This window comes from Chiloscyllium plagiosum, unplaced genomic scaffold (genome assembly GCF_037043375.1).
Source record: "Chiloscyllium plagiosum isolate Xiang-an unplaced genomic scaffold, Cpla_swu_hap1 HiC_scaffold_25, whole genome shotgun sequence".
In the NCBI taxonomy this organism is placed as follows: domain Eukaryota; kingdom Metazoa; phylum Chordata; class Chondrichthyes; order Orectolobiformes; family Hemiscylliidae; genus Chiloscyllium; species Chiloscyllium plagiosum.
The window spans coordinates 5,801,426-5,823,628 of NW_028270163.1; the positions used below are offsets into that span (position 1 = coordinate 5,801,426).

Consider the following 22,203-nt stretch of genomic DNA (forward strand, 5'->3'; position numbering starts at 1 on the left):
TATCAAAAAGAGAACACAGAAGACGAATCTGAGTGTATCCCAATATGTTATTAACTTAAACGTGACATCTTGATGAGGAAATGGAGATCATCACATATTCAGGCAGATGAGAAATGGGCAGAAGTTCATCACGTTGTATTACTGGTGGGTTATAGAAAGGGAGTGTTGTGGGTAGCACATTAACTACCAGAAGGGGATCATTTGGGAGTAAGGAAAACTCAAGCCAAAATACAAAAGCATTTTTATTGGCTTCGATTGCATAAGAATGTGGTTGAATTTTGCTGAACATATGACACGTGTCAGGTAATGGGAAAACCACAGGCAGTGATAAAACCAACACCCTTAATACCCATTCCTGCATTTAAGGAACCTTTTACAAATGTAATTAGGAATTCAAAGGGAATGTTGATCTTTATTGTAAGGGGTATGGAATACAAAAGTAGCCTTGTTCCAACTGTAATGGGTCTTCATGATACCACATCTGGAGAATTGTGCACAATTTTGCTCTCCTTATGTAAGGAGGAACATGTTTACATTGGAACCTGCTCGGAGAAGGTTTACAAGGTTCCTGGGTTGGAAGGTCTGTCTGATGGAGAAAGTATGAGCAGCTTGAGCCTTCGCTCATTGAAATTTAGAAGAGTGACCGAAAATGTCACAAAAATAAATATGATTTTGAGAGAGGAGCAAATGACTGCAGCTGCTGGAATCTGTACTGAAATCAACAAATGCTGGAGATCACAGCAGGTCCGGCAGCATCCATGGAGAGACAGCAAGCTAACGTTTTGAGTCTAGATGATTTTTCATCAAAGCTGATGAAGAGTCATCTAGACTTGAACCATTAGCTTTCTGTCTCTTCATGAATGCTGCTGGACCCGCTGTGATCTCCAAGATTTTGAGAGAGCTTGACAGGATTGATGCTCGGGAGGATGTCTATTCTCTTCGGGGACTCTAGATCTGTGGGGAACAGTTTTGAAATCAGGAATCTCCAATTTAAGACGGTGATAAGGAGAATGGTCTTCTCCAAAAGAATTTAAATTTGGAAGTCTCGTCTCAGAGAGCAGTGGAGACTGTGTCATTGAGCATTTGTAAGGCATTTGTAACTCCTTTAGACAATGGGGTTGAAGGGTTACTACATGTAGATGGGAATGTGGAGTGCGAAACACAAACAGACCAACCATGGTCTTATTGAATGGCGGGATGAACTGAATGGCTACACAACCCCACGTTCAGATCCATGTTTGTATATTTTGGTTCTTAAAAAGGATGAGGAAGGTAACGAGGCTGTAAGGTTTAGAGGCTGCTCCAGTGCATCATATGGAAAGAGCTGAAGACATGGTTCCAATAGACGGCTGAAGAAATGGGGGAAGGGACCAGAGTCTGGGAATCTCCAAAGAGTTCTAAAGTGATTGCAGATTGGGAGACAGTTACAGAGAGAGGGTTGGAAAGGAAGAGGTCATGCAGAGAGTTAAACCCAAAAAATAAAGGATTTAAGTTGGAAGTGCCAAATTTAATTTGGAAATGGTGGGGGAACCATGATCCAGTCTATCATGATCCACAGGGGTGGTTGACTAACAGGAAGAACTGAGAAACAGGGTTTTAGGTTACAAAGGAAAATCGACATTTTGGGGATTAGCCCTTCATCAGGAATCAGCTTATACCCAAATCGTCAACTCTCCTGCTCCTTGGATGCTGCCTGACCTGCTGTGCTTTCCAGGCACCACAGTCTCGATTCTAGATTACTAGTCCAGTGACACTCTTGACTCTGATCTCCAGCATCTGCAGTCCTCACTTTCTCCAAGTAATCTTGAATGCCAGGCTAATGTTCTCAGGATATAGGCTCAACTCCCACCATGGTAGATTGTGAAAGATTTGAATCTGTAAAATACCGGAATGAAAAGCTGTCCTGGAATATTGCGTGTAATTCTGGTCTCCTTCCTATAGGGAGGATATTGTGAAACTTGAAAGGGTTCAGGAAAGATTTACAAGGATGTTGCGAGAGTTGGAGGGTTTGAACTATAGGGAGAGGCTGAATAGGCTGGGGCTGTTTTCCCTGGAGCATCGGAGGCTGAGGGGTGACCTTATAGAGGTTTATAAAATCATGAGGAACATGGATATGATAAATGGAGAAAGTTTTTTTCCCTGGGGTGGGCGAGTCCAGAACTAGAGGGCATAGGTTTAGGATGAGTGAGGAAAGATATAAAAGGGACCTAAGGGGCAACTTTATCATGCACTTTATTACGTGTATGGAATGAGCTGCCAGAGGAAGTGGTGGAGGCTGGTACAATTGCAACATTTAAAAGGCATCTGGATGGGTATTGAATAGGAAGGGTTTAGAGGGACATGTGCCAAAATGCTGGCAAGTGGGACTAGACTTAATTAGAATATCTGGTCAGTATGGACAAATTGGATCGAAGGGTCTGTTTCTGTGCTGTACATCTCTATGACTCTATAAACCCTTGTCTGACCTACATGTGACTACAGACCTGCAACAATGTGGGGCTGACCCTTCATTGTCCCCTGGGTAATTGGATATGGTCAATAAGTGCTGTCTTACTCAGTGGCACCCCATGTCTCATCATCAAAAAAAGACGTAAAGATAAACTGGAGCAGATTATATTGAGGCCATTTGAGTGAGGGAAAATGATGTGACTATTATAGCTTTGGGAAGCAGCTCAGCTTTGCAGCATTGTGATTCATTGGTTTTGATGGTCATGTTATTTTATGGATGAACATTTCCTCTACATTGGGAGATGCGAGGCAGGTAATTAATACTGGTGATGTTGAACTGCACAGGTTTACAACCCTCAGTGAAAAATAAAACTCTTTTCACATCCGTGTTAAAACGAGACCTTTTATTTCCAAACAGTGTTGCTGGGTTCCATTTTCTCCCACACGTTCTCCCAGAGTCCATGCGGTGATGACCTGTGGGGACCTTACATCATGGATGTGGCTGGAGGGTGAGAGACTAAGCTCTGACGGCGTTCCTGGAGTAAGCCCCTAGACACACACCCACACGCTGCTGACCCCATCGCAGTGTCCCCATGCCCTACCCCTATTGCCCTGACCCAGGTACGGTGTCCTCACCCCCTACCCCGATCCAGGCACATTGTCCTCACCCCTCACCCCTGGCCTGGGCACAGTGTCCCCACCCGCTACCACCAACCCAGACACAGTGTCCCCACTCCCAACCCCTGACCCGGGAACATTGCCCTCACCACCTACCTCTGACCTGGACACAGTGTCCTCACCCCCTACCCCCAACCCAGGCACAGTGTCCCCACCCCCATCTCCTGGCCCTGGCACCGTGCCCCCAACCCCTACCCTCGACCCAGGCGCAGTGACCCCACCCCTAACCCCTGACCCGGCACAGTGTCTTCACCCTCTCCCCTTGACCCAGGCACCTTGTCTTCCCCCTGACCCGAGCACAGTGTCCTCACCCTCTCCCCCTGACCCAGGCACCTTGTCCTCCCCCTGACCCGAGCACAGTGTCCTCACCCTTTCCCTTGACCCAGGCACCTTGTCCTCATCCTCTCCCCAACCCGTCACAGTGTTCCCACCCCCTACCTACTGACCAGGCACATCATCCCCAGGCCCAGACCTGAGCACTGTGTCCGCACCCCTGACCCCAGCACAGTCTCCCCTCCCCCACCCTCCTGAATCTGACCCAGGTCCAGTGTCCGCACCCCCTGACCACAGCATCATCCCCACCCTGGCTCCCCCTCCCCAATCTGAGCACAGCGAGGTCTCTGGAAACCCGAATCTTGATGAATGGATCCCCATGTATGCCCCCACTGACCTGGGCCCATTGTGGCTGTGTTCCAATCCAACGCAAGAGTGGGGTGGGGGGTGGGGCGGTGGTGGAGGGTGGTGATGGTGCGTGCTTAGGGAGAATGTGGAGGTACTGAGAGAAACTGTGATCCATATTGAATGCGAGCATAAGAGGTACAGTAAGTTTGCAGATGGCACCAAAATTGGAGGTTTAGTGGACGGCGAAGATTATAAGATTATCTCAGATTATAACAGGATCTGGACCAGATGGGCCAATGGGCTGAGAAGTGGCAGTTGGAGATAAATACGAGATGCTGCATTTTGGGAAAGCAAATCTTAGCAGGACTTATACACTTAATGGTAATGTCCTAGGGAGTGTTGCTGAACAAGGAGACCTTGGAGTGCAGGTTCGTAGCTCCTTGAAAGTGGAGTCGCAGGTAGATAGGATAGTGAACAAGGCATTTGGTATGCTTTCCTTTATTGGTCAGAGTATTGAGTACAGGAGTTGGGAGGTCATGTTGCGGCTGTACAAGACATTGGTTAGGCCACTGTTGGAATATTGCTTGCAATTCTGGTCTCCTTTCTGTCAGAAAGATGTTGTGAAACTTGAAAGGGTTCAGAAAATATTTACAAGGATGTTGACAGGGTTGGAGGGTTTGAGCCATAGGGAGTGGCTGAACAGGCTGGGGCTGTTTTCCCTGGAGCGTTGGAGGCTGAGGGGTGACCGTATAGAGATTTACAATATCATGAGGGGCATGGATAGGATAAATCAATAAAGTCTTTTCACTGGGGTGGGGGAGTCCAGAACTAGAGGGCATCGGTTTAGGGTGAGAGGGGAAAGACATAAAAGAGACCTAAGGGGCATCTTTTTCACGCAAAAGGTGGTACGTGTATGGAATGAGCTGCCAGAGGATGTGATGGAGGCTGGTACAATTGCAACATTTAAAAGGCATTTGGATGGGTATATGAATAGGAAGAGTTTGGAGGGATATGGGCTGGGTGCTGGCAGGTGGGACTAGATTGGGTTGGGATATCTGGTCAGCATGGACGAGTTGGACCGAAGGGTCTGTTTCCGTACTGTACATCTCTATGACTCTATGACATAGTACTGGACAGACCCTCACCATCTGTTCAACAATGGGCCTCACTGATCAGAATTCTTTGATTTTCCAGAAAGAACTCCATGAGCAACAGACTGAGGTGGACAAACAGCTGCTGGAGACCACGGAGGAGATTGGAAAGCTGCAGCAGAGAGCTGACTCCATTAAAGTAAGGGGAAGTGCTGAGTTTAAACAGAAAGCTGGCAGTTCTGTGAACACACAGAGTTACATAACCGTGGCATTGCTTTTAATCTTAGGGTATGGTGCTGCAGGTCAAACATCACACCAGGAACAAGTGTGCTGAGTTAGTGAAAACCATTGAGCGGGCACAAAAGGACGTTCTACGATATCTCGATGGTGAGGAGGAAGCTGTATTGAGCCGGGTGGAAGAATCCATGAAGCTACAACGGATTACTCTTGCTGGGCTGCAGGACAGTAAACAGCAACTCCAGGCTGCCCTGGAAAGTGATGACAGCTTGTTTGTTTTACAGGTAATGACCTCACGGGCCAGTGGAATGGACATTGTATGTTCAACCAGCGTCCTAATGTGTGTTCAATCGCCGGAGAGTACCCAACGCACCAAATCTTCACATGGAGCCACACGCTCATAACACCAAAAGCTAGGTTTCATTTCCACAGAGTTGAAAAGTTAGGGAGCTTGTATGAAACCCTGTATTCAGTTCTTGGTTAGACCAAACCTAGGCTTGGATTTTCAATCCCAGGTTTGGTTACAGAGGCAGACTGGGCAACAGGCCAATCTTGGGTTCCTACACTATGCCCTAAGTTTAGAAGGAAAGAATAAATCACAAAACATCCCTCTGACTCTCACATTCACTGTGCCCAACCCATAGCCTCTCAAGTACGCTCAGGTCATGCTATGCCCTCCCAACCAAATGCCATACCACCCATGCCAGCCAATGTCCCTGCCCCCATATCCATGCCCCTTGTTTTAATGACAGTGCCAGTTCCTGCCTCCCATCTATCTCCCTTTGTGCTTACCCTTGTAATCTCACCTAATATCCACCATGGGCACACCTTAGGCCCTATTAACTAAAGTTCCATAAAATAAAATTCTGCCTCTGTCGCAGACCTCAATAAATTGAAAAAATAGTGATTACCACATATACATTCCTTATGACAATGAACAGTTCATTTAATGGACAATTCCTTGAAGCAAAAAGCACTGGAATTAGTAGTCCCACATCAAAGAGTATGTAACCACTTGCACCCATCAGTCAAACTGTGAAAGGGCAGATACAGCAACTGTGATCATGGATGGTTGTGAGATCAGTCACGCAGAAGTAATTCGAACCATTAGGCTAAAACAGCAAGCAACTTTTTCTTCAAACACTCCAGAGATATCTTTCAAAGATACAAAAGGGCATGTGCTTTTGATAGATCCTCTTGATGATTTTCCCAGTTCCCTTTGACATTACATTGCACCTGCTTCTGTTTGATAGTTGATGTGGGCCCTCTATCCTGGTTTTTGCCTCACAGTATGAACAGCCACACAACTTACCTAAACTGCATCCAGCAACCTCCCTGCTCATTCCCCTAACCCATCCGTGACATCCTGAGATCACCTACAGTCCTCTCACCTTTTGCCAAACTCTTGCTTTCATGTTTTCTGCACGTTTTGACATGTGCTGCCTGTGTGCAGAACACTCCTGTACATAGAGAATAAATGAAATGTCCCCGTCCAGTGAGCTACAAGCAGGAATTGAGTGTAATAAATATGATAAAGTAAGATATCTCTGTCTCATCTTGGTGTTAAGCACTTGTGCAATGCTGTAGTCCAAACTCCAGCGTCAGAGCCCAGCTTGATGTAATGTTTGATGGTGAGACAGGGTGAATTGGGTGACCTTGAGTGGGAGTGTCCCAATCTGACCTAGTCCCACTTTGCCAGCAATGTGATTTGATTTGATTTATTATTGTCACATGTACGCGGGTACAGTGAAAAGTTTTGTTTGTGTGCAGTACAGACAGATTGTACCAGATAAGGATCACAGAGTGATAGAACAGAGGGAGGAATACAAAGTTACAGCTGCAAAGAAGCTGTGCAAAAAACAAGATCAACATTAGATTTGAAGTTTGAGACATCCATTCAGAAGCCTAATAACACTGGAGGAGGAGTTGTTCTCAGACACATTGGTACTTGTGTTTTAGCTTTTGTATCTTGGCCCAATCCCTCTAAACCCTTCCTATTAATGTACCTATCCAGATGCCTTTTAACTGTTGTAATTATGCCAGCCTCCATCACTTCGTCTAGCAGCTCTTTCTATACATGCACCACCCTCTGTGTGAAAAAGCTACCTCTCAGGTCCCTTTTAAATCTTTCCCCTCACACCCTCTTGTTCTGGACTCCCCTACCTTGGGGAAAAGACTTTGGCTATCCATGCCCATCTGGAAAAACAGCTTCTGTCTCTTTCTTTTTGACCTTTGCTCCCTCCAGAGCAAAGTTCAAGAAAGCTAACTCTAAGCTTTTCAAAAGAAAGATCATTTAGTTCATTCTCTTCAATTCAACTTTGGCTGCACAGAACTGTGTCTAGATATCATGGGGGAGTGTTTCATACTGTGGGCGGCACGGTGGCACAGTGGTTAGCACTGCTGCCTCACAGCGCCAGAGACCCGGGTTCAATTCCCGACTCAGGCGACTGACTGTGTGGAGTTTGCATGTTCTCCCTGTGACTGCGTGGGTTTCCTCTGGGTGCTCCGGTTTCCTCCCACAGTCCAAAAATGTGCAGGTCAGGTGAATTGGTAAGAGATAAATGTAGGGGTAGGGGTATGGGTGGGTTGCGCTTCGGCAGGGCGGTGTGGACTTGTTGGGCTGAAGGGCCTGTTTCCACACTGTAAGTAATCTAATCTAATAATGGATATTTACGACACATTTCCAATGCCACTGTTTGGGCAGTAACTGGACAAGCAATCAGGCGACTTTTACCATGAGCAGCCAATTAACTACATCATACCCGCTGCTGAGGTAACAAGAGTGAAGAGGATTCTATTGGCTCTCCCACCCTATCTCATTCAGACTTCTCATTGGCCGCTATAGATTACTGGCATTAATTTTGTAACTGCTGTGCCCAACATTTCACCTTCACCAAGAAACACATTAATTGAAAACGCTGGAGAAATTCAGCAGGACTGGCAGCATCTGGGGTGACAGAGTTAAAATTCACACAACACCAGGTTATGCTCCAATAGATTTATTTGGAAGCAATAGTTTTCAGAGCACTGCTCCTTCCTCAGATAGTTGTGGAGCAGGACCATAAGACACAGAATTTATAGCAAAATATTACAGTGTTATGCAACTGAAATGATATATTGAACAAACCGAGATTGTTGTTAAGCCTTTCATCTTTTAGAATGGGTTGCAGGTTTCGGTTCATTAATATGTAAATCCCAGATCCAGGAGGAGTGGAGGGGTGGGGGAGGGGTGGTGGTGTGTGGGGGAATGTAAGAGAAATGGAGAGTAGACATTAATTAATTAAAAAATGTCTCACATGCAGCAAGAATTGCTGTAAACAGAGGTGGAAAGGAACACAATTTTGGGTCTGTGATACAGAGTTGGAAATGACAGGAAGAAATTCATTTTGGAAGTTGTAACTAGCTAGAACTCATTGATGTGGTACATTTATAAACTTAATACAAATATACAACACCTAAACAGAAAAGAAAGTGGTGTTCCTCTGGCTTGGGTTGAGCTTCATTGGAACACTGCACAAGGCCCAGTTCAGAAATGTTACGCTAAAGCAAGGTGGCTCATTGAAATGGCCAGCAACTGCAAGATCAGGGTCAGGTGCAATGACCCACAAAGCAGTCACCCAGTCAGTGTTTGGTGTCGCCAACATAAAGGGGAGCACAGTGTGACACATTAACTGGCCATGGAATTTGATTTGAGTAAAATGGCTGCCATGCTTGCCTGTACAATAGAGACTGCATTGACTGATTTACGGGATGGATTTGATGTCTTCCTGGGAGTGGGTTTGGAGGAAGGAGTGGGAATGCACAAAATGGGCAAGCTTGCTGTCTCTCTCTGATTAAACCCAATGGTTGGGATATCCTGCGTATCCAGAGGCTAATCAATGACCACACGAGGGGTTCAGCTCACTACAGTTGGTACTGCACATGAGGGCACCGCAGTTGGTGTGAAGGAGCCACCACCATGTGGACAAGCTGATGTATTCTCTGCCGGTCTGTGATGGGAATGGGGGTTAGGTCCATCCTGCTTGAATGCCCAACAAAGGTCTGAATGGTGGCAGGGAAAAACATGCCCCTGTCCTTTCAACCCAGCCTAGCCTGCACGGTGGGCTCAGGCAAGTACACCCCACTTCCTCTCCTGGCATTTGTGTCCTCGGCCTCCTGCAGTACCAGCAATGAACACCACTGCAGGTGCTGCTGGTGGTGCTGATGAGCCACTGGCTTCTGACTGGCTCTATAAGCTGCATTCAGAGGAACTAAACCACCACCAGCACCTTTAAAATCCATTCCATCGTAATGGCATGCTGGCTCAGCACTGTGTATGAGCTGCTGCTCATGGTCTCTCTCACCAACGTCTGAGTGTAAGATAATCCAGGGCCTACTTGGCCTCACACAGTCAAGGGAAAGCTCTTCCTGATCTAACTAGGAGAGTCTGGTCTATTTATTACATGAGAGCAGCTGGTTACTTGTTATATTGACTTGGTAAATTGTTACCAAGCCTTTGAGGAGGATTAGATTTTAGATCACACACCTTCGCAATCCAGAGCTGTCTGTGACCACAACTTTGTGTCATTGCTGTAGTGGATGGTAGATATGGCACTGTCAACATTCAGAACCGTGTTCAATACAACCTGACATATGTGAAATGTGTCAGGTAGGTAACACGCAATAAATGATATTGACTTTTCTTTCTATTCACTTGCTTCTTATGTTGGGATTTGCACACATTGACATGAGTTACAGGCTCACTGAGATTATTTACCCTACTGATGTGATAACTGTTATGGTTCCAGGAACATTGGAGGTTGAACAAACCCGTGCACCCTGCTCCCATCTCACATTGCGAGGCTGATGTCAACTTTAGCACCGTGGAAACTGCCATGACTGAGCTGTCCAATCACATCGCAGGACAGCTGCATAGCTGCTTCAACCCACATCTGGAAGGAGAAGTCTCCAAAGGTCAGTGGACACCAGAGTGAGAGGAGGTGGGATCCTTTCTCCTCGCCAACCAATTGTCTCCCCCAGCAACCCTCTACACCTCACTCCATCTAGGACCCGCAGGTAGGCCTAGAGGGGCAGGGGAGGTCAGTGAACTGTCAGTGGGGAGAGATGAAGGATCAGACCAGACAAGAAATAGACTGGGACCTCCGGCCAGGTGATCACTCCTATGTCTCAGTGGCCAAAGTCTGCACTTCCGGTGATCCGGGCCCAGACTGCTCGGCTTTGGTAGGGTGAAAGAAAGATATAGGAGGAAAATGGGGTTAGGAAATAATCTGAAGATTATGTCCCTTGAGAGAGAGGACAGAGGGATGTAAGCAAGATGACCTCAGTAATGTCAGAGCCCAGACTTCACACTTAGAATTCCTAAATATCAGTGACAATGGGGGTGGGGATAGAGGTTTTCCTGATCTGCAGTATTATCTGTTATGTTTAAGGTAATACATTTTTAAAATAATCTCATCACACACGGTCAGCTTTCTCCTCCTGCTCCTGCTCATGACCTACTTCCCTCACATTAAAGATAGGATGGCAGGGAGGTGTACACTGGGTTATGGATTGTGGAACAGGCTGTCCGTCTCTCTTGTGTCATGTGCCCCGAACATCTACCTCCAGTCAGGATGATGCTGTCATTTATTTTATTCCTATTCACAAGGTGTTTCTGTGCACAGATAGACTCCCAAGATTGTCACTGGTCTCTATTAAAGTGCTTCGATACTCCACAAACAAAAAACATTTCAGATTTCCTAAAGTTATGACAAATACTCCAAAATTGTGAGCCTTCTCCTCCCCTTTGGTTTCTGTGACCTCAGAGATAGGGTCAATGGCTCAATGTTGACTAAAAGCCATTGACTAAAAGCCTGTCTGTTCAGTCCTGCCCTCACAATCTGCTGTCGATGCACTGATGGACTTTTAACCTTCAACAGGGCATTTGTTCCTGATGAGGTGATACTGATGTTAGCTCCTGCAATGTGGGTAAAGTAACACTGAAAGGTTCTTTCGATGTTTATTACAGCTCCTCATATTAAAGGATATTACAATCACAGGCACTGCTGTGTCAGCTGTACTGCTGCATAATGTGGTTGCAAACCGTAGCACACTTCCTTCATGCTGCAAGTGACCTGAGTTGAAATGGAATCCGAGACCCTTATGTAATCAGGCCATGTGCCACGATATAGTGATGAATCATGAACACATCTCTTAAAGGCATAGCGCTTGCTTGCTCTGAGGCATAACCCAACAACCCCTTTCTTCCAAAACAAAAATCACAAACAGTTGTACACAGGCATACACTGTAAATTCAACTTTGACTGGAGCAGAGGCTAATTTGATGAATGTCTCTGCCAGACGTTTGGAGGAGGAATCACACTCTTACCCTCCGCTGCATTACCTTACCTCAAGTCATCAACAGGCACTCAGGGTTTCTGTCGGTCTAAGATATTTGGTATGTGTTGATCTAGATGTCAATTCTTACTTGAGCTGTTCTTGAAATACTCTCCAGATCCTTCTGAGTTGCTTTTAATCACAGAATTATTATGGTGGTCATCTCGACCATCATGCCACACTAGATCTATTATCCATTTCTGCTCTATTTCCCCTAATCTCCCTTCTTTTCCCCATTTCCATGCATACAATTACTATCCAAAAAAAAATCAATGCCCTCTTGAATGCCTCAATTGAACCTGCCTCCACTACATTTCCAGAGACTGCACGCTATTCCCTGACCACTTGATGTGTGGAAAAAGTTTTTTTCTCATATCAAGTGCCTATCAGCGGAGTGTAAGTATGTAAATACCAGGAGATGTCATAAATATTCATAGAATTCTTCATGACCGTGTGATCCGTGTCCTGCCCTGATGTGACAGGCACTGACAGTCAGTGTTGAGGGAGTGCTGCACTGTCAGAGGGTCAGTGTTGAGGGAGTGCTGCACTGAGAGATGGTCAGTACTGAGGGAGCGCTGCACTGTCAGAGGGCCAGTACTGAGGGAGTGCCGCACTGTCAGATGGTCAGTACTTAGGGCAAGTACCAGAGTGAGATAGCTGATGACCATCAGATATCACATCTCATGACTTCATATCAACGAATTCTACCACCAACGTTCAGTACCATCTATAAGATGCATTGCAGCAATTCTCTAAAGATTCTCAGAGAGCACCTTCCAAACGCACAAACTTTACCATCTAGTAGGACAAACGCAGCAGCTATGTGGAAACACCACCACCTGTGTGTTCCCTTTCAAGCCACTCACCATTCTGACTGGGAAATATATCGCTGTTCCTTCACTGTTCCTGGGTCAAAATCCTGGAACTCCCTCCCTAAGGGCATGCAGGAGTCAATCCATACCAAGAACTGCAGTAGTTCAGCAAGTTGGCTAATCATCACCTTCTCTGGGCAGTTAATTAATAATGGACAATGAATGCTGGCCTAGCTAGCGACATGCAGATGCTGTAAGTGAATAAAAACAATTATACTTCATCTTGGAACCATAAACAGAGCTTTACTCTGTATCTAACCTTGTGATGTCCCTGTTCTGGGAGTGTTTGATGGGGACAGTGTAGAGGAAGCTTTACTCTGTATCTAACCTTGTGATGTCCCTGTCCTGGGAGTGTTTGATGGGGACAGTGTAGAGGAAGCTTTACTCTGTATCTAATCTTGTGCTGTCCCTGTCCTGGGAGTGTTTGATGGGGATAGTGTAGATTGAGCTTTACTCTGTATCTAACTCCATACTGTCCCTATTCTGACAGTGTTTGATGGGGACAGTGTAGGGGGAGTTTTACAGTGTAACTATCCTCATCCTCTCCCTGTCCTGGGGGTTTTTGATGGGGACAGAGTAGAGGTAGGTCTATTCTGTATCTAGGTTGAAACTTTATTGCTGGAACAGCACAGCAGGTCAGGCAGCATCCAGGGAACAGGAGATTCGACGTTTCGGGCACAGGCCCTTCTTCAGGTTCTTCAGGTTCCTGAAGAAGGGCCTGTGCCCGAAACGTCGAATCTCCTGTTCCCTGGATGCTGCCTGACCTGCTGTGCTGTTCCAGCAATAAAGTTTCAACTTTGATCTCCAGCATCTGCAGACCTCACTTTCTCCCCTTATTCTGTATCTAACCCCATGCTGTCCCTGTCCTGGGATTATTTGATGGGGATAGTGCAGAGAAAGGTTTATTCTATATCTAAGCCCATGCTATACCTGTCCCAGGATATTCAATGGGAAATGTGTTCCATTATTCCAATAACTCCATGCTGTCCCTGTCCTGGGAGTATTTGATGGTGACAGTGTAGAGGAAACTTTATGCTATATCTAACCCCATGCTGTCCCTGGGAGTGTTTGATGGGGAATGTGTTCCGTTATTCCAAGGCACTTGGAAATATATCGCTGTTCCTTCATTGTCGCTGAGCCAAAATCCTGGAATTCCCTTCCTCAGGGCATTGTACGTCAACCCACAGCAGATGGACTGCAGTGGTTCAAGAAGGCAGCTCTACCCCACCTTCTCAAGGCCAACTAGAGATGGTTAACAAATGTTGGGCGCAGCCAGCGACGCCCACAGCCCATAAGTGAATGAAGGCAAAGTAAAACATTAGGTGGAGGACACATAAGTTGAATGCCTTTTGACTCTGATTTCCGTCCTATTCACAGATAATGAGAAAGAGATCTCCACCAGCCCACCGATTGTATGTCCCATGGAAACAAAGGCTGATCTCGACAGTAAGCAGAAAGCAGATTATGTACAACGTAAGTATGTGTCTAATTTCTGTAGGTCTGAGAAAGTACAGAATCTTAGGAACTAAATCACATTTGAAATTAACTTTACAGAGCAGCAACGATCCTGCTTTAACCAGTCATAGAGTCATAATCATAGAGTTATAGTCATAGAGTCATAGAGTCACAGATACAGATACAGACCCTTTCGGTCAAACCAATCCAAGCCGACTGCTGCCTCACAGCACCAGGGTCCCGGGTTCGATTCCAGCTTTGGGTGACTGTCTGTTTGGAGTTTGCACATTCTCCCCGTGTCTGTGTGGGTTTCCTCCGGGTGCTCCGGTTTCCTCCCACAGTCCAAAGATGTGCAGGTTAGGTGAATTGGCCATGCTAAATTGCCCGTAGAGTTAGGGGCATTAGTCAGAGGGAAATGGATCTGGGTGGGTTACTCTTCAGAGGGTTGGTGTGGACTGGTTGGACCGAAGGGCCTGTTTCCACACTGTAGGGAATCTAAAAAAAAAAATTCCCCAATCTAAACTAGTCCCACTTGCCTGCATTTGGCCCATATCCCTCTAAACCCTTCCTATTCATGTACCTGTCCAAATGTCTCTTAAATGTTGCAACTGTAGCTGCATCCATCACTTCCTCTGGCAGTTCATTCCACACACTGACCACCCTCTGTGTGAAAACTTTGCCCCTGATGTAAGGCCACTGCTGGAATGCTGCATGCAATTCTGGTCTCTGCTATAGGATACATGTTATAAAACTTGAAAGGGTTTAGAAAAGATTTACAAGGATGTTGCCAGGGTTGAAGGGTTTAAGCTATAGGGAGAGGCTGGGGCTGTTTTCCCTGAGAGATGACCTTACAGAGGATTATAAAATCATGAGGGGCATAGATAGAGAGAAATAGCCAAGGTCTTTTCTGCGGGGTGGGGGGCAAGTTCAGAAGTAGAGGGCATAGATTAGATTCCCTACAGTACAGAAACAGGCCCTTTGGCCTAACAAGTCTACACCAACCCTCCGAAGAGTAACCCACCTAGACCCATTCCCCTACGCTACATTTGCCCCTGACCAATACACCTAACACTATGGGAAATTTAGCATGGCTAATTCACCTAAGCTGCACATCTTTAGACCGTGTGAGGAAACCACGCAGATACAGGGAGAATGTATAAACACGCAGTCTTCTGAGGCTGGAATTGAACCCAGGTCCCTGGCGCTGTGAGGTAGCAGTGCTAACCACTGAGCCACCATGTCACCAGTTTAGGGTGAGAGGGGAAATATTTAAAGGGACCTAGGGAGAACTTTTTCACGCAGAGGGTGGTGCGTGTATGGTATGAGCTGCCTGAGGAAGTGGTGGAGGCTGGTACAATTGCAACGTTTAAAACACCCACAACATGGGTATATGAATAGAAAGAGTTTAAAGGGATATTGGCCAAGTGCTGGCAAATGGGACTAGATTAATTTAGGATATCTGGTTGGCATGGACGAGTTGGACCAAAGGGTCTGTTTTTATGTGCTACAGCTCTATGACTCTTTATCTTTTTACATTTGCTCCCCCCTCACCTTAAACCTATACTCTCTGGTTTTGAACTCCCCTGCTTGAGGAAAAAGAACTTTGCTCTTCTATACCCCTCATAAACCTCTATAACGTCACCCCTCAGAATTTCAATACGGAGAATTGTGAGATAATACATTTTGGTAATAAAACATAGAAAGACTAAAACTAAAACGAAAGGGTGTTATTCTACAGACACAGACAGACCTGGCTGTATACCTGCAGAAGTTGTTAAAAGTGGCAGGACAGGTAGAAAGTGCAGTGTTCTAGGCTTCATCAGTAGATTGTAAGAGCAGGGGGGGTTATGTTGAAAGAATTGGATACTGGTTAATCTCAGCTGAAGCACATTGGGAAGGATCGTCCTTGTGTGCAGAGGAGGCTGCTCCATCTTGATGCACAATACAGGACACTTTCCTTTGTCTCCATGTTTCAGAGCATCCAGCGGACCCGTGTCTCCCCTGCAGCTCAGTGTCTCCCCCTGCAAAATACATAATTGTCACGGTGCAGGGGAAGACATTCCTTAGCTCAAACCAAACCAATTTTGAACCCTCTGAGATACCCTCTTTCTCTAGCACTGCAATGCTGCTCAGTCAAAATCCCCTCCCCTCCGTTTTTCTCTCTGCAATATTTTCTGAACATCTTCTAACACACAGGCCTGTCCTTGCTTGAGCCGGGTTTCTGCTATCACAACATCACAATCCGGCCTGGAAATCTGTGACTGACACTCCCCAATCTACACTCTGTGCATTAACATACAAACAGTATAATCCTAGTTGAGATTTCATTACATTCTCCCTTACTCCAAGTTACTATTAACTTCCTTACTCCCTTACTATTAGCTCACTATTCACTATACTAATGCTACCTGCCTCTCCCAATTTGTGCTCCTGCTATTATTAATCAATGGTTTCCCTGCTCATATAGGGACTCAGTGCATCCCCTCTGTGTTCATTAACCAGCTAATTGAGGTTGTACATATGGCTTTGTCCTTATAAAACTGTATGAAACCTTCCCACACCATCCATGGACATTTTAAGCTAGCTTGTTGACCGCTGGTGTTCTATGAATCCCAACGTGAGTATCACCATAGTTACTGGATCGGGACCTACTGCAGATTAACCCAGAAGGCTGCGCTCTGACTCTCAGGCCTCAGATACAGGCCACTCTGAGCTGAAAAGCCTTTGGAATTCTACCTCAGGCCTTTCCTTCCTCAGTCTTTAGTCCCTCTGCTAACCTCTGGCAGCAACAGTCAATTGTGTCAAAGATTGAGAGCTGTAAAGTGAAGTGTGTCTCAACAGTAAAGGAAGGATGGAGGGGTGGGCCGCATTGTGGGTGGTTGGAACATAAGAACCAGGAGCAGGAGTAGGCCGTTTGGCCCATCGAGCCTGCTCCGCCATTTAATAAGATCGTGGTGGACATTTTCATGGCCACAGTTCCACTTACCCACCCGCTCACCATAACCATAACAGTAAGGAATTCCCTTACTATTCAAAAACCTTTGCCTTAAAAACATTCAACGAGGTAGCCTCAGCTGTTTAACTAGGCAGAGAGTTCCACAGATTCACAACCCTTTGGGTGAAGAGGTTCCTCCTAAATCCGCTCCCCTTTATTTTGAGGCTATGCCCCCTAGACTTAGTTTCACCGGCCGGAGGAAACAACCTCGAAGCAAAAACCGAAATCAGAGACAGAAATAGAAATTGCTGGAAAAGCTCAGCAGGTCTGGCAGCATCTGTGGAGAGAAATCAGAGTTTATGTTTCAGGAGGAATGATTGTTCCTAAAGAATGTTAACTGTGATTTCTCTCCACAGATCCTGCCAGACCTGCTGAGCTTTTCCAGGGGTTTCTCTCTTTTCTCCCTGCTTCTACCTTATGGATTGAATCCTGATTGATAACTCCAGAAGGAGTGCTGCATTAATCACTCTCTGTTATGTCTCCAGACGCTCTCCGGCTGACGTTTGATCTCAACACAGCGCACAAGCACCTACTTCTATCGGACGACAACTGCACAGTGACAGATGTTGACCCCGAAAGCGTCCCTTACCCTGAGCACCCCGACAGGTTCAGCAACTTCCCCCAGGTGCTGTGTGCCGAGAGCCTTTCGGGAGGACGCTGCTACTGGGAGGTGGAGATCAGTGGACATTGGGCGGGAATTGGGGTCACCTACAGGGGGATCAAAAGGAAAGGGTCGAATATGTGCAGCCTTATTGGGCGGAACAGTTTGTCCTGGTGCCTCCTGTACAGCAACAGCAAGTACTCAGCTCTTCACAACAAGCAGGAGGTCAGTCTGCAGTCCGGGAGGTACCAGAGAATTGGCATCTACTTGGACTACCCTGAGGGCACGCTGGATTTTTATGGGATTGACAACACGATGAGTTTGATCCACAGGTTCAAGACAGAGTTCACCGAGCCTGTGTACCCTGCTTTTTGGGTTTTTCTGGGAACATCTCTCCGGATATGCTGGCTGGATTAGGAGCGTGCTAATTTCTACTTCCCAAGTGTCTTCTAGCCTGCACTTTCAGAGATGGGCTCACACGTGGTGCACAGAGGCAGTGATCAGAGAGCCTGGTTTAACTGTGGAACACATGCTGTCACATTGGAGTGGATGAGGCGAGTAGCTGATACATTCAACTAAATAAACTGCTGTAAAATCTCAGCGAGCCAGCCAACACTGTGGGAGACTAAGGGTTAGCATCAGTCCCTGAGTGACATGGGCTGTGGCATGACGAGTGGCAGAACTGCGTGAGATGTTTAGCAAATCCCACCTCGATGTCGAGATCACCTCGCAACATCTGGTATAGCATATAGTGTGGCAAGGTACTCACTAGCAAGTTCCCAATAGGTGCCTACTGTCAATTTGTTAAAAGCCTTGTTAACAGCGTATCTTGCCGTCTTATCAAGCTCACCAACAAACTAGCCGTCAGGAGACCAGAGCGGGTTCCAGGTGGGTTCAACTCTCCGCTTGTTCAGAAGGAGATGCTGGACACTGGGCACTAAAATCTCAAGGGGTGCTCCACAGGCAATGGCCACATGCAACCATGTCCATGGCATCCGACATATGCCAGCCTCTTGGAACATCTCCAATCCACTGACGGGACACTTCTGCTCTTCAACGCTACGCCTCAGGCAGCCCTGGTAACTCGCATTGTAACGCTACAGCAAGCATGCTAGTGTGCTCAGGGGCACACACCCAGCTCATAGAATATCTCCACTGTGGAATGAGGCCATTGGGCCCATCAAGTCTGCACCGACCCTTTGCAGAGAATGTCATGGAGAGGACCAGGCTGCAGCTCCAAGCTCTTCAATAGCTGTTATACATAGCATCACAGAAACCCTACAGTGTGGAAACAGGCCGTTCAGCAAGTCCACACCCACCCTCCGAAGCGTAATGCACCCAGACCCATTCCCCTACCCTATTATCACCCTGACTAAATCACCTAACCTACACATCCCTGAACACTATGGGCAATTTAGCATTTCCAATTCATCTAACCTGTACATCTTTGGACTGTGGGAGGGAACTGGAGCATCCAAAGGAAACGGGGAGAATGTGCAAACTCCACACAGTCGTCGGTAGCTGGAATCGAACCCAGGTCCCTGGCACTGTGAGGCCACAGTGCTAACCACTGCACCACCGTGCCACCAAGAGTTGTTAGGATTTGGAATGCTCTGCCTGGGGAGTGGTGAAGGTGGATTCTATTGGGGGTTTCAAAAGAGACCGGGATAGGTATTTGAAATGGATGACATTGGAATGCTACAGGAATAGGGCAGGACAATGGGACTAACTCTTTCAGGAGCTGGTACAAACACAATGGGTCAAATGGCCTTCTTCCGCAATGTAAAATTCTACAATTCTATTTTTGGCCTTGAACTCAGCCAACTGAGAGGGTGTAGTGAGCCAGTGGTCAGAGAGGAAATGTTGATCATTACAATTTGCACTTTGCCAAAGAGTCAGAGAACAACTCATCAGAGAGTCATACAGATGTACAACAGACCCTTCGCTCCAACTCATCCATGCCTACCAGATATCCTAACCTAATCTAGTCTCATTTATAGAGTTATAGAGTCATAGAGATGTACAGCACAGAAACAGACCTTTCGGTCTAACCCGTCCATGCCGACCAGGTATCCCAACCCAATCTAGTCCCACCTGCCAGCACCCAGCCCATATCCCTCCAAACCCTTCCTATTCATATACCCATCCAAATGCCTCTTAAATGTTGCAATTGTACCAGCCTCCACCACTTCCTCTGGCAGCTCATTCCATACACATACCACCCTCTGTGTGAAAAAGTCGCCCCTTAGGTCCCTTTACTATCTTTCCCGTCTCATGCTGAACCTATCTCCTCTAGTTCTGGACTCCCCACCCCAAGATCTCAGGGAAGAGTGATGTCTGTTGCCATTGCTCTCAGTATCTGCCCAGCAACAGTGTGTTTGAGCGACAGGAGGCTGAGGTACAATTCACCCCAGCTCATCCTGACCTCACCTTCCAGTAGCATCATTGCGTTAGGAAGACTGGAACATCATGGTCATGGGAACCCTCTCAGTCTAATGAGGCCCTTTATCACTAATCCTTCATCAGCCCCCAACAGGATAGACCAGGTAAACACAGGGAGCACGTTCCTGATGGCCAGGGAATCCAGAACCAGGGGGTGAGGGAGTGGGGTTGGCCATTTGGGACTGAAATGGAGATAAGTGCCTTCACCCAGAGAGGGGGAGGGGGAGGAGCTTGTGGAACTCTCTGCCATCAAAAACAGTTGAGGCCAAAACATTGAATGTTTTCAGAAAGGAGTTAGATTTAGTTCTTAGGGCTAAAGGTACCAAAAGGGGAGAGAGCAGGAAGAGGATATTGAATTAGGTGATCAGCCAGGATCATATTGAATGGTGGAGCCGGATAAGTGATTTACTCATGTTCATCTTTTCCTGGATCAATATCCTGGAATTGTGTCTCTCTGTATTTATTCATGGGATGTGCGCATCACTGGCAAAGCCATTCCTAACTGCCCTTGAACTTTGTGGTTTCCTTCTACAACTCAGAGTGTAGGAGAGAGGCTTGGGGTCAGGCCGGGTAAAGATAGCAGATTTCCCTCACTAAGCAAAGGGATTTACCCCCTTTAACCACAAAGGCTTCAGTGAGCTGGGTGGATGTTTACAACAAAAGGCAGTGACCACATGGATTTCAAATTATTTTATCGCGCTGAATTAAGCAGACGTGGCGAAGTGTGGACCCATGTCCCCAGAAAATTAGCCGGGGTATCTGAACCTCCTGTCCCAGGGTCGGACAATATACTATGTGCTCCTGCTTAGCTTCAATTCTCTCCCTATCCCACCATGGCATCATCCACCCCCCACACACAAAACTCAACAACTCCCTCATAGAGAAGGTCTGAAAACACTTGACAAGAAAATAAAATGCCGTGTGTCCATAAAGGTTTCCTATAGTAGCATAAACAACTGGACTTGGCCAGTTCCTGCGCGACTGCACCAAGGAACCATTGAACACATCGTTGATGTCACCAGATGGGATGAGTCAATCTTCAAGATCAATTCACAGCATTCTCAAACTTGAATTTTAGAATTATTTTATAATGAACATATTGAATTTTATTTAACTTCAGGTATATTTATATCCATGATATTTCAAACATTAAGCATCTTTTAAGGAATCCTGTTCCATGTTTAATTGGTTTGAAATACACTGCACTTTGAATTAAACTGTTACAAAGTAATCCTTGTTTTTTCAATAAAGTTGGCAAGTATTAATTACTGTGTCTACGATTCACTGCAGCTAAGACAAGGCTTCAGTTCATTTTACAGTCAACATTCGCACCTTCGGCAGTGCCGTACTCCCTCAGTCCTGCAGTAAGCCTTGAGTCCTGGAGTGGGAGAGTAGGCAATCTTCAGTGCCTGGGCTTGTCCTCCTCATCTGTATTTTTATTTTTTTCTTTTTCCTTCTATCCCTTCTTTTTCTCTCAAAACCAACCTGATAAAGAGAGTTCTTCAGCAAGAGCTGACTTGGATGAGCTCTGGAGTGGCTGCGTGTTTTCAGAGGCAGTGTGGCTGCAGAGTCAGTCGGTCGGTCAGCCTGTGACGCAAGGAGTGGGACTCTCACTCTCACTCTGGCGGTGGCATAGTGTGGGCTAGTGTAGCCCAGAGTGGGACACTCTCTCTGGGACATAGTGTGGGCTGGTGTAGCCCGGAGTGGGACACGCTCTCTGGGACATAGTGTGGGCTGGTGTAGCCCAGAGTGGGACACTCTCTCTGGGACATAGTGTGGGCTGGTGTAGCCCAGAGTGGGACACTCTCTCTGGGACATAGTGTGGGCTGGTGTAGCCCGGAGTGGGACACTCTCTCGGGGGGATGGCATGGGTTGGTGTAGCCCTGAGTGGGACACTCTCTCTGGGGCATGGTAGGGCTGGTGTAGCCCAGAGTGGGACACTCTGAGGGATGGCATGGGCTGGTGTAGCCCAGAGTGGGACACTCTCTCTGGGACATAGTGTGGGTTGGTGTAGCCCAGAGTGGGACACTCTCTCTGGGACATAGTGTGGGCTGGTGTAGCCAGGAGTGGGACACTCTCTCTGAGGGATGGCATGGGCTGGTGTAGCCAGGAGTGGGACACTCTCTCTGGGACATGGTAGGGCTGGTGTAGCCCAGAGTGGGACACTCTCTCTGGGGGATGGCATGGGTTGGTTAGCCTGGAGAGGGATTTTGCCTGCGGTATACTGTAGCAACTGAGAAGGAAAATGTTGGTCTCTCTTTAAATTATCTTGTTTTATTCTGTAAATGGCGCTTGTGTATGAGCAATAGTATACACTTTTCACTGTATTTTCTGTAAAATGCATGTGACAATGAAGGATATTTAGTAAGATGAATCCTTACAGCTACT

The 22,203-nt window shown here is 46.7% G+C and overlaps 1 protein-coding gene across 1 annotated transcript in view; it reads left to right on the forward strand.

The window, feature by feature from the left end:
- The window catches only part of LOC122561999 (tripartite motif-containing protein 16-like), a 38,748-nt gene extending 17,668 nt beyond the window's left edge, over nt 1-21,080 (forward strand). Inside the window, exons 2-6 of the mRNA XM_043714366.2 lie at nt 4,942-5,037; nt 5,126-5,359; nt 9,863-10,028; nt 13,700-13,795; nt 17,258-21,080. Coding sequence (XP_043570301.2) covers nt 4,942-5,037; nt 5,126-5,359; nt 9,863-10,028; nt 13,700-13,795; nt 17,258-17,790 — 1,125 coding nt within the window. The 3' untranslated portion in view covers nt 17,791-21,080. The remainder of the gene's footprint in view (nt 1-4,941; nt 5,038-5,125; nt 5,360-9,862; nt 10,029-13,699; nt 13,796-17,257) is intronic.
- The last annotated feature ends 1,123 nt before the right edge of the window (nt 21,081-22,203 follow it).